The 15090-nt window shown below is 47.8% G+C and overlaps 1 protein-coding gene across 4 annotated transcripts in view; it reads left to right on the top strand.

The window, feature by feature from the left end:
• Positions 1–15090, top strand: part of SOX5 (SRY-box transcription factor 5) — a 624232-nt gene that overhangs the window by 514771 nt on the left and 94371 nt on the right. For all 4 annotated transcript variants that reach the window (XM_069628460.1, XM_069628461.1, XM_069628459.1 and 1 more), the window contains 2 exons: positions 103–280; positions 9711–9883. In XM_069628460.1, the coding sequence (XP_069484561.1) occupies positions 103–280; positions 9711–9883 (351 nt within the window). The remainder of the gene's footprint in view (positions 1–102; positions 281–9710; positions 9884–15090) is intronic.

The raw sequence follows: 15090 nt of genomic DNA, 5'->3' as shown, positions 1-15090 counted from the left end.
TGCATTGGTCAAAAATGTCGCAAGGCTTGGTCAACTGCGATAAAGTTAGCCGTTGAGAAACTTGCCAATAGGTTATTGACTGTCCTCTTTTGTTCATTGCAGGATGATTTAGCCCAACCGTTGAACCTTTCAGCCAAACCCAAGACCTCTGAACGCCGGTCACCCGCATCCCCATCCTCTCCGCACATGCCGTCCATGAGGATGAACAGTGGTGGCAACTCCCACAAGTCCTCGATACCATCTACGTTAGCAAGCCCTTCCGTCAGGGTGAACTCAATAGGTAGGTCTGGCGATGATGGCATTAACTGCATGGTTTTAAAGCTGATGGTCTGTAAGCATTTGTTCAAAAGAAGCCAACAGCTGAAGAGCGTGTCGGCTGACGTCGTTTCCCTTTGAAGGCACGATTGGCTTTGAGTCCTTGCGACAGGAGTTGGGAGATGTTTCGGGGCGTACTGCTGAATTCTCCTCATGAGATGCAAGTGTCCGAGGGTGTATTGGTTCTCGAGGTCGGAAAGGTGATTTTGAGCAGAATATGTTCCACAGAGACTACGCTTTACCCCAACGTCTGGTGCTGTTGTATATTGCTCGAGCTAGACTTATTCACAGCTGCCTGTATATTTTCATAAATGTAATATCTACACATTTTGACTTTCAACAAAAAGCCGCTTTAAAAGTCTGTACCTGTAATGAGTGAGACAGAATATAATTGGATAACGGCTGTGAGGATGACTGGAGCTGTAAAGGTCACTCTTCCAGGGAAAGTTAATGTGTTATGCCATTAATAACCCATGGAGGGATGGGGACAAAGAGATAACGCGCTTTAGTTATTGTAAATGACACAGAGTTCATCTCTGTGTCTGCCATTTTTATATATTAAAAGTGACGTTTTGAGGTTGTGGAACACGATGCTGCAGCGTGTTGGAGAACGGAATGAGTCGATGAGCACGCTACACGATATCCTAATGTCTCACTACCAGATCTCGCCGACGCAACCCTTGCGTAATCTTGTACAGAAAGCCAGGTGGGATATAGTGCCAGGTCGAGGCAGGGTGGAGCTTGCATTGCCCAAGAGATTTCTATACTCGATGCGAAATAGTGTGTGTGTGAGGGGGGTATCACTAGTGCTCCTGACAGGTGCGGCTGGACACACTATGATGGATTGAGGCAAGCAACCTCGAGCTGTCCCTGTAGACCAGCCTGGAGCTTTTACTACATTCCGGCACTCCTAGAAGTATTCAGGCACGGTCCGACTGCAGAATCGTGTTTTACTTCCTTATAATGGACGCATACGTCAATTCCACATACAGCTCAGTAAAAATGGAAGCACCATGCCTTCATTTGATCTTTTGTCCCGCCTGCTGACTTGTCTATCATGTGGCCAATAAAAAGGCTAAATAATATGGAGATTGAATGGGTTCAGAGAAAGCTTGCATGCTTTTCAAAGGTAAATTCCGGCACTAATCAGGGGTCTGCATTTTATGGCTATCCAGATGTTTTGGACTACAAATCACATCAGCCCTAGCCAGTACAGTGGGAATTCATTGGAGTTGTAGTTCAAAAACTAGACCCTGGCATTCCATGTGGGGGAATGGCCAATTGCTTGTACTTTATAAATAACACAAACCAGATACACAGGGAGGCTGCTTTGGGGGTTTACATTCCCCCACTACAGTGCATGTCAGGACTGGACTGCTGCGGCATGTCAACACCTCAGGATGCACGAGTGGCTCTCATCAGTATAAAGTAATGGTCAAAAGTGGCATCTAAGATTGCTCAGTGGGCTGAGCCCCCGCTCGGGACCAGCTGCTCCCAGGTTTCCGTCCTGGAAAGGTTGACCATGTTTTTCGTCCAATGAAGATGGACAAAGGAGACACATCTTCCATCGTAAATGCATTTCTGCTGTGGTGTGAACTTATGACATAGCCATTATTACACCGAAGTGTACAGCTTGCAGTCGGACCTGGAGGGCAGGAGACACACAATGTGCCACTCAAAGACGCATGGTGACATTATGTATGGGGACGGGTTGCGGGGATGTACCCTGCTCCCCTTGTAAAAATGAAAAAAAATGTGGGTGTTCCAGGGATCCCCCACGCATGCTCAATGTAATAATGCCTCTGCAAAAAACTTTGTATGTGAAGTCCTCTATTGACTTTCACTACAAATCTGGCTGTAATATTCATTAAACAGGACCTTAATGATCCGCGCTCGGAGGGAAACGCAGCACCATATTGCCGTCTACTTTACCTGCATTTCCGTTCTATTTTTCTGAGTATAATGAGCCATGGCCTGCACCACGCAGAGCGATCATTTCAATTCTACTCATGTCTTTTTAAGCCTTTTGCCTCGCGCCAATTTTTTGGCAGCGATCACAAAACATACGGAGAGTGTGCTATTAATTGCAGTCTGGTGCCAAGCTTTTTTTTCTAAGATTGCAATACTTGGGAAAACCCAAGTTAATGCTGGGTATGGCTTCCAGCTCGCGAAATCAAGCAGCATGGCTGGAACTTCTGAAAAGTGGCGTGTCTTCATCTTGCTTTGCCTAAGCAACAGGGCCCTCAATAAATGTAAGCCTGTTGTCCACCAGGGGTGGGGTGGTGTTTTTTGGTTTTGTTTGGGATGTAACGAAACGGGCTGAAGTGAAATGCCCTTTAAGGGCATCCAAGGGCAAATCAGGGGGTCTAAAATCATCTTCTAATCCGTGCCTATGAGAGTTGAAACCCTTGCTGTAGCCAGTCCTGATAACTAGCTATACTGCTTAATCTGCCTGCAGAGGCTTCGATAGTCATATCTCAAGTAGATGGGTATAGACCTTTCTTCTGGCCGGATTTGTATTCTAGTTACAATGAGGGAAGACAAATGGATGAAGTCCCATGACATCCTGCCAAACACTATCGGTTCCAATTGCTTGTATTAGGATTGCACTGGAGTCATTGCGCTCCATAGACACAGTGCAGGCATCTATTGCACTGAATGACTATGGACTGATGTGCTTAGGCTCCTTCACAGATCCTAGGACACACTTCGCTGCCGTGGGGATTTGTGTTCTTATTCTGCATGCCACATTTGCCAACACCGTGTGATCCTGGGCAAAGGACCTTCTCCCTCGGCCTCCGTTCCCTTGCCGGCCAAAACCGAGACAACCTAAAAACAGGCCAAAATGTCTTATTGTGCCTTCTATCTGTGCATTTGTAAAATAGGACAATAACTCTAATGGTTTTGATAGAAGTGTCTGCATGAGTGGCAAGAACAGAGTACGTTTTAGAGATTTGATGTGTTGTCTAAACAACTGTGTTGGTCCAGCAGACCCAAGTTCCAAATATCCCTTCCCCTTTAAACGTTTGATCCTCAACAAATCTTTATCTGTCTTTGCCTCAGTTGCCTGACGTGCACCAACTTTCTACCGGCTTTGAAGCTTGCCATGGATGAGCAGGGGTGTGGCTAAATCTGGAAAAGATCCGGGGCTGCACTAATGTCAGGACTCTGGGCTAGGTTGTAGTCCCTGAGCTTTTACCCAGGGCTACAACCAAAAGACCCGGGGCTATAGCCCCCTAAGCAACCCCCCCTAGCAATGCCTCTGTGGGTGAGTATAAAAAAGGTGCACCGCCAACTGGGGTTCTTGGCCGTCCGTTTTTCATGAAATGGTCGCTACCGACCTGAGATGAACGGGGCTCCCGGTCACAAAGACCTTCAGAGCGGGCATGAATCATTTACAAACCGTGCTCCAAGCACAGCAAGACCCTGGTGAAAAACCAGAAATGCTTTTGTGGTGCATAGTGGGGGTGCTCTGACACCAGTTCCCTGTGCCGACATGCGCTTGCCGGGAAGACCGTTCTGCGCGTTTCCGGTTTCTAGCGACAAGTGGATCAGATGGAAGAATCTTGCAAAGCAACGAGGATGTGTAATCTGACATGATTAGGCGAGGCTCTTTAGGAACACGACGTTCATAATTGAGACAAAAAGGGAGTATTAATAACACTTTCCTACCACGGCAGTTAGCCATTTTCTATTTCCTTTCTTTAATCTTTGTGTTTTTCAACAAATCAGCGGATTTAATCGCGTGTTTTGGCAGATTAGAGGATTTATGCCCCAGATGTTTTTTGTTCTAAAAATGGATTAGGGTGTAAAGTTTGCTGGAATCCACGCAGCATGTTGAGGCAAGCCGGTCATTTTGTGTGTGATTAGTGCCTGCCGTCTGTCCGTAAACCCCCCATCTGGCACGATGCGCCAAATGATCTGATTCGATTGAGCCTCATATCAACGCCCCCGTTTCTTACCTGTCTCATTGCACGTTCTGGATAGCGGTTAGCCAGAGAGGGGCTACCCCTAAGCACTTATAGGGTGCCCGAAAATCCCGCACCTCATCTATAGGCCCTACCATTCTACATGGATCCCTCTGAGAACATTTGGTACATGTGCAAACACCGTCTGATGGCCTTGTGTATAGATAGCTAAGCAACATTGGTCGTTCTGTTATCATTAAATTGCATGTTTAGCTGGCGCGCTTAAGCCCTCTAATCCTATCAGTGTTGGTGCCCATAAAGCTTGTTATCTGTCAGAGAGGCACTCGCCCCATCCATTCAGCATGCTCGGTGCAGCCATAATGCTGATCTCTTGCACCATGCACGTGCCATCTACTCTGCTGCCCAGTAGTGTGTGCATTGATGTCACTCAATGCACCCGCCATCTACAATGTTCCCCAGTGGTGTGTGCTTTGATGGCACACCATGCACCTGCCATCTTCTCTGCTGCCCAGCGGTGTGTATGATGTTACTCCATGCTCCCACCATCTACTCTGCTGCCCAACGGCGTGTGCATTGTCACACCATGCACCCGCCATCCACTTTATTGCTACCCAGTGGTGTGTGCATTGATGTCACTCCATGCACCCGCCATCTACTCTGCTGTCCAGCGGTGTGTGCATTGTTGTCACACGATGCACCCGCCATCTACTCTGCTGCCCAGTGGTGTGTGCATTGATGTCACTTCATGCTCCCACCATCTACTCTGCTGCCCAACGGTTTGTGCATTGTCACACCATGCACCCGCCATCCACTCTATTGCTACCCAGCGGTGTGTGCATTGATGTCACACCATGCACCCGCCATCTACTGTGCTTCCCAGTGGTGTGTGCATTGATGTCACACCATGCACACGCCATCTGTTCTGCTGCCAGCAGTGTGTGCATTGATGTCACAGCATGCATGTGCCACCTACTCTGCTGCCCAGCGGTGTGTGCATTGATGTCACACCATGCACCCGCCATCTACTCTGCAGCCCAGCGGTGTGTGATGTCACACAATGCACCCGCCATCTACTCTGCTGCCCAGTGATTTGTGCATTGATGTCAGCCCATGCACGGGCCATCTACTCTGTTGCCCAGTGGTGTGTGCATTGATGTCAGCCCATGCACGGGCCATCTATTCTGTTGACCAGTGGTGTGTGCATTGATGTCATACCAAGCACCTGCCATCTACTCTGCTGCCTAGCGGTGTGTGCATTGATGTCAGACTATTGAACAAGAAAAAAAGGGTTGACCATTCCAGTAGTTCATTTGTTTCTTCCCTTTGCTATTCTTTATTGTGCTCTGCCTGTGCCAACATAGCAACAAAACACACATTTCCTACTTTTAAATCATTCCTACGTCTATGATAATTCAATCATGGTACATTTGGTTCAGCTGTGCTGGTTGCATTGTGGGTCTATGCTAGGGCGGCACAGGGTTGGGGGGGGAGTCCCCTTACACAAGGGGTCTGCAACGTGCGTCTCTCCAGAGGATTTGACCTCCAGCTTGCATGATTCCTCGCCAATGACTTTTGCTAGCCCGGGTTGATGAGAGGGAGATCAAAAGTCCCAGACCCCGTGATGCAGCATTTAGCGGCCGAGTGAGATCTGTGCAGTCCTCGGGAGCCCGGCCCATCTCTTGCGCTCGACTGCCCCCTTCGGTGGTTTCTTAAATATTTCCACCGACAGAGAAACCGAGGAAACGGTGCCGTTTGATACCTGCAAGACAGGGAGGTTCTTTGCCTATTTTTGTAGGGGTCAAGATCCCACTTGTGCACGTCACTATCGGCCGGTATCAAAATACAATGTCAGTCTGGGTTTAGAGAATAAGGCCTGCTTTCAAAGTCACAGCGCTTATCTGCTTGTCATCAATGAACCTTGCAGCAAAGTTGCTCTCTGGCACTGTCACGACTCCTGGGAAGTGCAATTCTCCCTAGATGTGCAGCGACAACATAGAAAGGGTCCGTTTAATTTATGCAGCCCATGTGACTTCAGCAGCATGTCTAAGCCAGTCCCACCTTGGCGATACACCCGGGTCCAAAATATCTTCTAGGAGGTATTCCGCTGCATGCAATGCAATGCCAGCAACACTGCAGAGGTATTCCGCTGCATTAATTGCAGTGCCAGCGACACTGCTGAGGTATTCTGCTCCATGCATTGCAGTGCCAGCGACACTGCTGAAGTATTCTGGTGCATGCATTGCTGTGCCAGCGACACTGCTGAGGTATTCTGGTGCATGCATTGCTGTGCCAGCGACACTGCTGAGGTATTCCGCTGCATGCATTGCTGTGCCAGCGACACTGCTGAGGTATTCCGCTGCATGTATTGCTGTGCCAGCGACACTGCTGAGGTAATCCGCTCGACACTGCTGAGGTATTCCGCTGCATGCATTGCTGTGCCAGCAACACTGCTGAGGTATTCCGCTGCATGTATTGCTGTGCCAGCGACACTGCTGAGGTATTCCGCTCGACACTGCTGAGGTATTCCGCTGCATGCATTGCCAGAGACACTGCTGAGGTATTCCGCTGCATGCATTGCTGTGCCACTGCTGTGATATCCCTGCAATAAGATATTGCGTTAACGTATTTAAAACTGTAGCGTGCAGCTGAACCGATAAAACAGATGGCTCCTGGCACCTAAAAGGAGGAGTATGTGTGGTCTTATAAAGACCACTGGATGATCAGGCCCAAAAATGCAAGTCAAATTCCAGCTGTCAGTCAAGGCCTCTGAGGCAGAGCGGGCCTTAAGGCAGGCGGGCAGGGCGGCCGCCCGGGGTACCCTGCCATTACAACCCTGCCACGCCAACTCGAGGAAGTCTTTCAAGGTCTCCCCCGAGCTGGCGTGGTCGGAGAAGGTGCGGTAGGCGCCCTATTGAAATGTAATGCGTTCTACTCTTGGGAGTGGAGCACATTTAATAACAATAGGGTGCATGCTGTGCCTATTGAAAAATGTGGTGCCGACCTGTGCCGCATTACTGGGAGCACGCAGAGGGGGTGCCACATTATTTATTTGCGGGCCAGGGCACTGCAGAATCTAATGCCGGTCCTTCTCTAACTCAGGGTGAAAAGATGTTTTCCCGCATCCTGTTCAATGTACCTCAATGCGGCAGCAGAGTTGCATCGCCACAGTACATTGTGGCCCTTCACACGTGTCAGTCACCATCATACTTTGATGTAGTTTATACCTAATTTCTTCATACAGGCCCATGCATATCAGAAACCAGGGCCGTGCATACATGCACACCCCAAAAATAGCCTGCGGCCAGCACCAATAGGAATGACCACTATGCAGAATTGCACTGGTAAAATGGGGACACTATGTGATGTGCTAACGGTGTGGCATGGTTTAGCAATGGAGATGCGTGTAGATTAGTTGGGCTATTAAGCTCATGCCATGGTCTTTTCAGGAATTTCGTTAAACTGGTCAGCTCAATGGCGTTACTCCTCTATTTCGGGGCACATTTTGGAGAAACCTGGTGGGAAATGGAGCATTTTCTTACACATGATACCGCAACAATATTTTACACAATGCACTAAGCCTTAAAAGTGACCCATGTTGACCCTGAAAATTGACCCGCACTTGCTTCTTGGGTCCATCCCTTGAGGCACTGCAGTGTTGCTCTATTGGCCAATCCAAGCTTGTCCCTGTGTCAGCCCCTTCAAAAAACAAAGATGTTTGGTCTCACCTCTTAACTCATTGGCGTGATGTTTTTGTTTTAATTGTACCTCACTGCTGCATGTCTGTGTTTACCCAGCTGAAATTGTAATTGGCCATGTGGCTTCATGAACGTCCTTCAGGTGGCTGGGGCATATTGCTGGCGACTGTAATGCCAAAGAATGTGTGCAAAGTGCTAAGCTGCCCTGCCCTGTAAACCTACAAGTTGACTAAATTAAGAAGAGTTTTGGCCAACAGATTGTGTCATGATCACAGACACACGTTGTCTGCCGCATTTGAATCGGCTGAAGTGCTGGCTAAACATTGCTCAGCTGCAGTGATTAAACATGGAGCTCAGTCTGCAAGCGCACGCTGGAGCTACGATAGCCTGGGGGCCACCACACTAGATGGGAAACCAAGAAACGTGCAACACCACAATCTATAGCACTGCAAACTGTAGACCCACATTGTAGCCCACCATCTCCAAATGTAAAATCCGCTCTTGGGGTAGTGATTATTCAAACTTAGAGTAAATCTGTTTGCCATTTAGATTTGCTTTGTTTTGGTTTTTAGGTTGTACTGTACGCGCCGACATGACGCAACATGGTTCCATGTGGAAAAGTCACCAGATAGGTGACTTTTTTCCCTGCACCCCTTGAAAACGCCCCCGCCATATTCTAGGAGGGGGAAAAAAATCTTACTCTATCCGTAGAATATTTGGGGAAAGAACTTGATCTTTGCTGGGAGTGCACATTTGGGGACCTGGTGACCTTTTCCCAGGCAACAGTATCACTGGATACCAGCAAAACTATTAGAATGGGAAGTGAAGGGTAGGAAGGCGATGGGGTGTCAGGAGGAGCACAGAGCCTAGGGTTGTTGTTTGGTGTTTTACCCACCCACTGATCGTCCCTGGCCACGCTACTTCCTAGGGCCATGTCCACCCACTACCTGCCCCCCGCCCCGACCCAAAACATAACATGCCCCTGTGATCTTTTGGAGCTAGCTTTGTGCTTTTAAGGAGATGGCAATGTTCTCACTGAGCAGTCGTTTGAGAGTGAATAGCTTAATTTCAGCTTTAAAGCAGTTCTTGGAGTAATACAAATGTCTTGATCAAGTATGCCTTCAGCCACCAAATGTGTAAGTAATAAATGGGGTCCCTGCATGTGTTCCTTGTACTGAATCCATGTTAAAAACAACCCAACCGTGTTGGCTCTTATTTAGGCATAAGATGGCCAGGCACTTCAATAATATGCTGAAGCACCATCATTATGGTGCTGTCTGGAAAATGCCCACCCCATGCTTACACTGAAGCCTAAACTGGCTTTGTTTTGCAATTGATGCCAAGTATGCCACACTAGCAAACATTTCCATCAACATTCATAATGTTGCATGTATTATGTTATCAGAGAAGAGTTGCATTGAACTGACTGTTTCCATATCCCCTGAAATGGGCCCTGAAATGGGCCCAGTGGTCGTGACTTCATGGTGGTTGGCTGCGAGAACCTAAACACTCTAACCGAGATGCACATGTGCTGTAGCAGAACGGGGTGGAGTGTGGATCTCAGTTATTCCTGTATCAACATGTCACAAGTTCTCATTGAGGTGCGGGCATTTCTCATATAGGACACATTTCTCATGGATAGATCTGTTGGAGAATTTTGAAATGTCAATAAAGCATGGGTTTAAAAGGAAACGCACCAGGGATGTCCAAGGAGGACACAGCCATCAAGCACAGCACTCTTTCTAAACCTTTGCTTTTGTGTCCCCTGCAGATATCCTCTCGTCCATCACGTCGTCAGGCTATTTAAATGACCACGAGGCTGTCACCAAGGCTATTCAGGAGGCCCGACAGATGAAAGAGCATCTTCGGAGGGAACAGCACGTGCTCGACGGGAAGGTGGCAATGGCGAACAGTCTGGGCTTGAATAACTGCAGGACAGAAAAGGTTGGTTTTTCCCAGGAGGTCCGTTCCCATCATTAGATTTTCCCTGGGGCTCGTCTCCGATCCTCCCCCAGAAGTCCGCCTGCTCCAGGAGATATGGTCTGGAAGAATAGGGTAATTACATGAGATGGCGTGGAAGTCTGGCAAAGCGTTGCTGTTGCCGCTTGCCAGCAAGGATTAGGACCGGGCAGATTTTTGCCGGCTCTGTGTGGTAGGGAATATATGGATATCATTTCCCGGGGTGCCGGGATGAATTTTGGATTTGGAAATGTTCAAGCTTCTCAAGATGCATCTGCTTTGCTGACACCGAGGCTCTGCTGTTAAGTGTTAACAATGATTGATGTCTTGTCTTTATATCGTTGACGTATCTAAATGTGTCAAATTGCCCTGGGCGGCAATACTGGATACATTGCACACCCGGATGAGTGTGATATATTTTCAGGGAAAGTTGTCTGTGAGAATTTGTAAAACCTCCTGCTACCCTAGTCTATAAGTGTGTGCCTAGCGCAAGGATCCAGACAGGCTTATTTTAGAGGCGATGTGTGTGTTATGGGGTGGCTAAACCTCTAGTCTAATGCAAGTCTGTGACAAAGTAAGGGCTGATTCATGGAATGTCTTGCACAGTTCAAAGTGACTTTGCACTGGTGAAAAGTGACTTTTCACTGCCGACGCAAACCCTGATTCATGGAACTGTACAAAGTGTATTTTTGCAGTGCAGTCAGTGCAAAGTCATTTCTACAGTACAAAATGACTTTGCACTGCAAAAATACACTTTGCACAGTTCCATGAATCAGGGTTTGCGTCGGCAGTGAAAAGCCACTTTAAAGCGTGCAGACAATTCCATGAATCGGGCCTGAGTGTGGAACTGGGCCTTCTCCCCCGTGATCTGCTGCATCACACCGCACCACCATGCATGTGACAAGGTCCCCAGTATGCACCAGAAAGATTTCAATGCATAAAATGTGCCCATGCATGCTAACCTTTGGGCCTGCTTTCTGTGCCCACAGTCTGGCCCTGAATGCCACTTTGTTGCCTGCTGCTTGTACTGAGGAACCCTCTTTTGGGACTGGTCAATCACTGTGGTAAAGAAGAATACATGTGTATGTGTTTTCTAGTTTCTCCCATCACCTAATGCTGTTACACATTTGCCTGCATCTGTGTTATGTGTTTGACTTAAACAGTGTTGTAAGTGCAGCACATTCCCACCAGCGGCGTGTGGCTGGCCTGCAGCGCAGAACCATTTGTGTAGTTTTCTTCACACGATCCTGATGGAGATAACTGAATGGAAAACCCCTGTTAGTCCTTCAGTGGTCAGCTGTGGGTCAGCATCCATGGTATAGCTGCCACTACTGCTGATCTCTGCAAGATTCAGTGGCAACAGTACTGCTTAACGCTAGCATCCTGGTATGGGATAGGCTGGCCCAGGCACCAATGAGAGAGCTGAAGTCTGTACGGTAAACTCCCAAGTCAGTATCCCGATTCCCAGCCCTCCTTTTATTATATGCACCCGTTGCCCCGCGTTACTGCGATACATGCAGCCACTGCTGAGAGAACTTTTTTCCTTTTCTTGGTGGACAGCTGTTATACCAATATATGTCTACCTGTTTAAAATTGGGCCTGCACCGTGAATTTCCCATAGATCAGTGGTGTGTAACCTTTGACTCACCAGATGCATTGGGCCAAAGCTCCCCTCATCCCTAGATGGCATAATGAATGGCGCATGATCATGGGACTCCTAGTCCAAGACTCCCAGGCATATCTGCTAGAAGGAATAGGTTATATAACTTGGCTCAAGGGAAGCAGACGTAGCCAGTGCATGTTGAAATGCGTAACAATGTTAAAGCTATACATTTTAACATGCACTGTCTGTGCACTACAGCTCCCCTTGTCATGGCCAAAACCTTGGCGGTGCTATGGTGGGGTTTCAAAGAACCAGATCTGACTCCAGGTCTATGAATTATCACTAAACTGTATCCAGAAAGTTGATTCTGCCCTTTGAGGAGCTCCTATATTCAGTTCCTTCACAGATTGTTTGTTCTCAGAATTGAACACAGTCAAATTGAGTGCCTGCAAATTGGTCGAGCGAGATCATATGGATTAGAACTCTGTTGCCACTGGATGCTGATTTGCATGTTCTTCTAGACGTGTATCCTTGTAGGGCGCGCAGGCGAGAGAAGAAGCATTTGCTGACTTGTTGGGTGGTAGCCCTCTCCATGATTAAGGCGTTCATGGATTCCTTGAGCTGCCACACTGCCAGTCTGGTGCACAGTCTTATCCCTTTTCCCAAGGCTTAAAGATTTAATCCAAGGTGTGGTAGGGCAATGGGACCAAGCAAGCTTCAATAGCGGGCATTGGCTACACGTGTGTGGCTTTTTGCTTTGTTTCAGTTTGTCAAAAATTACAGAATCTAGTCCTGTACGGGATTCCTGATTTGGTTGAGAAGTTTCAAGCGAATTGTGCCTGTTAAGTATTTCATTATTTGACTTGTCAGTTGGTTGGAAAGAAAAGGTTGTCTCCTGTTGCAAATGAGTCACTGCCCTCATGATTTCTCTTCCTGGCTACATACACTAGACAGCAATACTTCCTTTCAGAGCTACGTGTCGGGTAATTATCTTGCGGTGCCCTTGCATTCTTGTGATGCTGCTTTGGAGTCCATGGGCCTCATTACGACCCTGCCACTGATAGAATTAAGGGGGCCGGTATGGGACCGGCCCCCTTCATTCTGTCAGGGCTGATTACGAGGTCCCCTTTGCGGGACCCGGATCAGACATCTAGTAAAACCAGACGTCTTTTCCAGGTCCCGCGAGGGGAAGAGGGAGGTAACAATGGCACACTTGTAATGTGCCCGTTGTTACCTCCCTCCCCATTCCCACTGAGCCCTATGGGGGCTCAATGGGAATGGGGAATGGTTCCTGCAAGGAGGACTTACCGGGTCCTCCTATGTCGGAATGACCCGGTAAGTCCCCATTGCAGGAACCCGGTAATGGAGCCCGGTTTGGAGGCAGCCATGGTGCTCATAGCACCATGGCTACCTCCAAACTCGTAATGATGCCCAATGAGTCTTCGGCCTCCTCCCATCCTCCTTTACTGCTCTTCATATCACACTTGGCAAAGTCTCATTATGTCCAAGTCACGTTGAAAAATGCCCTCCTGCCCCATTGCTTGGCATCCCAGTCATCAAGGGCTTAGGTCCTGATTAAGAGTTGGCCGAATGAGCCGTTTACCATTAATGCCGTAGGAAATTCAGGTAAATACTTTGAATTCTCTGCCATCCCTTTGGGATTGAAGGATTGGAGGAATTACCCCCATGTTATTCCCCATTTTGGTATCCCCCCGAAGACTCTCATTGGGATTGGAGGAATTACCCCAGTGTTATTCCCCATTTTGGTATTCCTGAGGACTCCCTTTGGGATTTCAGGAATTACCCCCTGGTAATTCTGCCAGTGATAACTCTTGCATCACTCTGGGGGAAATACCTCCAGCTATGTGCTGGAGATACGGCCTCCTATTTCCCCCCAAAGCAGTGTCCTGTCAGAGAGATACATGTCTCATCGCTCAAGTTTGACATTTTGAGCGCAACTTTATCATAATTGAAAATGGTGTTTGAAAGATCAAGCACTACTGAAAGGAGGCCTTTTTTTATAGACAAACCTCATGCTTGTGCATTTCCTAATTGTTCGGTTTTAAGAGATCGAAAGTGTGTTTAGAAAAACCAAGGCATCATTTCAATCAAAGTTCACGACTTTTGCTGCTCTTCAATGCTTGAAAATCAGTTGCTGTGTACAGTTTGGGCGAACTTCGTCCAGATACTTCAGAATCCGCTCATGAGATCTGTCAGAGCTGGTGACATCATGTAATTTGGTTGTAGGGCAAGCCACGTTTACCCCAGGGCTGGAAGTCCTTACAACAAGAAAAAAAGTGGGCGGACTGTGGCACATGCTCAGGGAAGGGACGTCACTGTAACTGAACCAATCCCAAAACGAAATATGCAACTTCCATTCAAATTGTCTTTCACGGCTGAGAAATTGCACCAACCAAATAAAGCATTTTCCAAGAGAACAGATTTTATTATTACATTGCCGGCTAAATTTGAAAGGTACGCACCAATCACGTGACCTGGGTTCGGTTCCCGGCCGTGATGAAATAAGTACATTTTTTTTGTGATTTTCTTTTTTTTTTTTTAAATAAAATTCCTTACACACCTAAGGGGGGGTGGCGTCCGGCCTTTCAAAGAAGTGGGCGGACGCCGTCCACCCGTGTGGGACCTCGACTTGAGCCCTTGTTGAACTGTTTTTATGCACACCTTGCAAAAGTTTCAGGGAAACCTGCGGAGAGACATTTTGGCCAAAGCATCAGACCACCTTCAATTGTTGGGTGGGGATTGGTAAGCATCCACATTAATTACATTCATTGCAATAAACACTGAAACATGCATTATTGACCACACTAATACTTTAAAATCAAGCTAGCTTGCTTTGTTGTTTGCCTCCCAATCTTTTTGAACTGTTTAGTCGGGGTTCAGCTTTTTGAAGAGAAAATGAATTTCATATATTTGCGCGCTCAGTATTTATTGCAGCTGATCAATTTCCTCCAGTGTAAAATAGCCCCGTGAACTTCTCCATCCCCTCCAGAAATCACTGTCCATCCTAAAAGTCATAGGTTCTAATGCTGGTGGGCCAACTCAGCCTTTCATCCTTCTGATCTCGATAACATGAGTACATCTGTTATTACAAAGACTATGGGCCTCATTACACGGTAGGCGGTAAGGGATTACCGGCACCGGTAAAGGCACGAGTGCCGGTAATCTCTTACCGCCCTACTACGAGGTCCCTCAGCGGGTCCCGTCCTTAATGTGTGGTCAGACCACACGTTACGGACGGGACCCGCTGAGGGACTTCAGCGTAACCGTTATTAGCGCCTTCCCCATTCCCATTGAGCCCTATGGGGGCTCGAATGGGGAATGGTAATTGGCATGGGGACTTACCCGGGTCCTCCAGGGTCGGAATGTCCCGGTAAGTCCCCATATCGCCTACCCAGACCCAGACCCAGAAGGCGGTAAGGGGTAGCCAGGGCGCTAATAGCGCCATGGTTACCTCCTACCGTGTAATGAGGCCCTTTGAGGTGCTAAGTGAGAACGTGCTTTAGAAACCGCGTTATCATTATTATCACTCTATATGTGATACGCATATGGATATTTCAGTACAGTTGAC

Source organism: Ambystoma mexicanum, chromosome 12 (assembly GCF_040938575.1).
Source record: "Ambystoma mexicanum isolate Mex_15411 chromosome 12, UKY_AmexF1_1, whole genome shotgun sequence".
Lineage (NCBI taxonomy): Eukaryota > Metazoa > Chordata > Amphibia > Caudata > Ambystomatidae > Ambystoma > Ambystoma mexicanum.
This window is presented reverse-complemented; position numbering and strand designations above follow the sequence as displayed.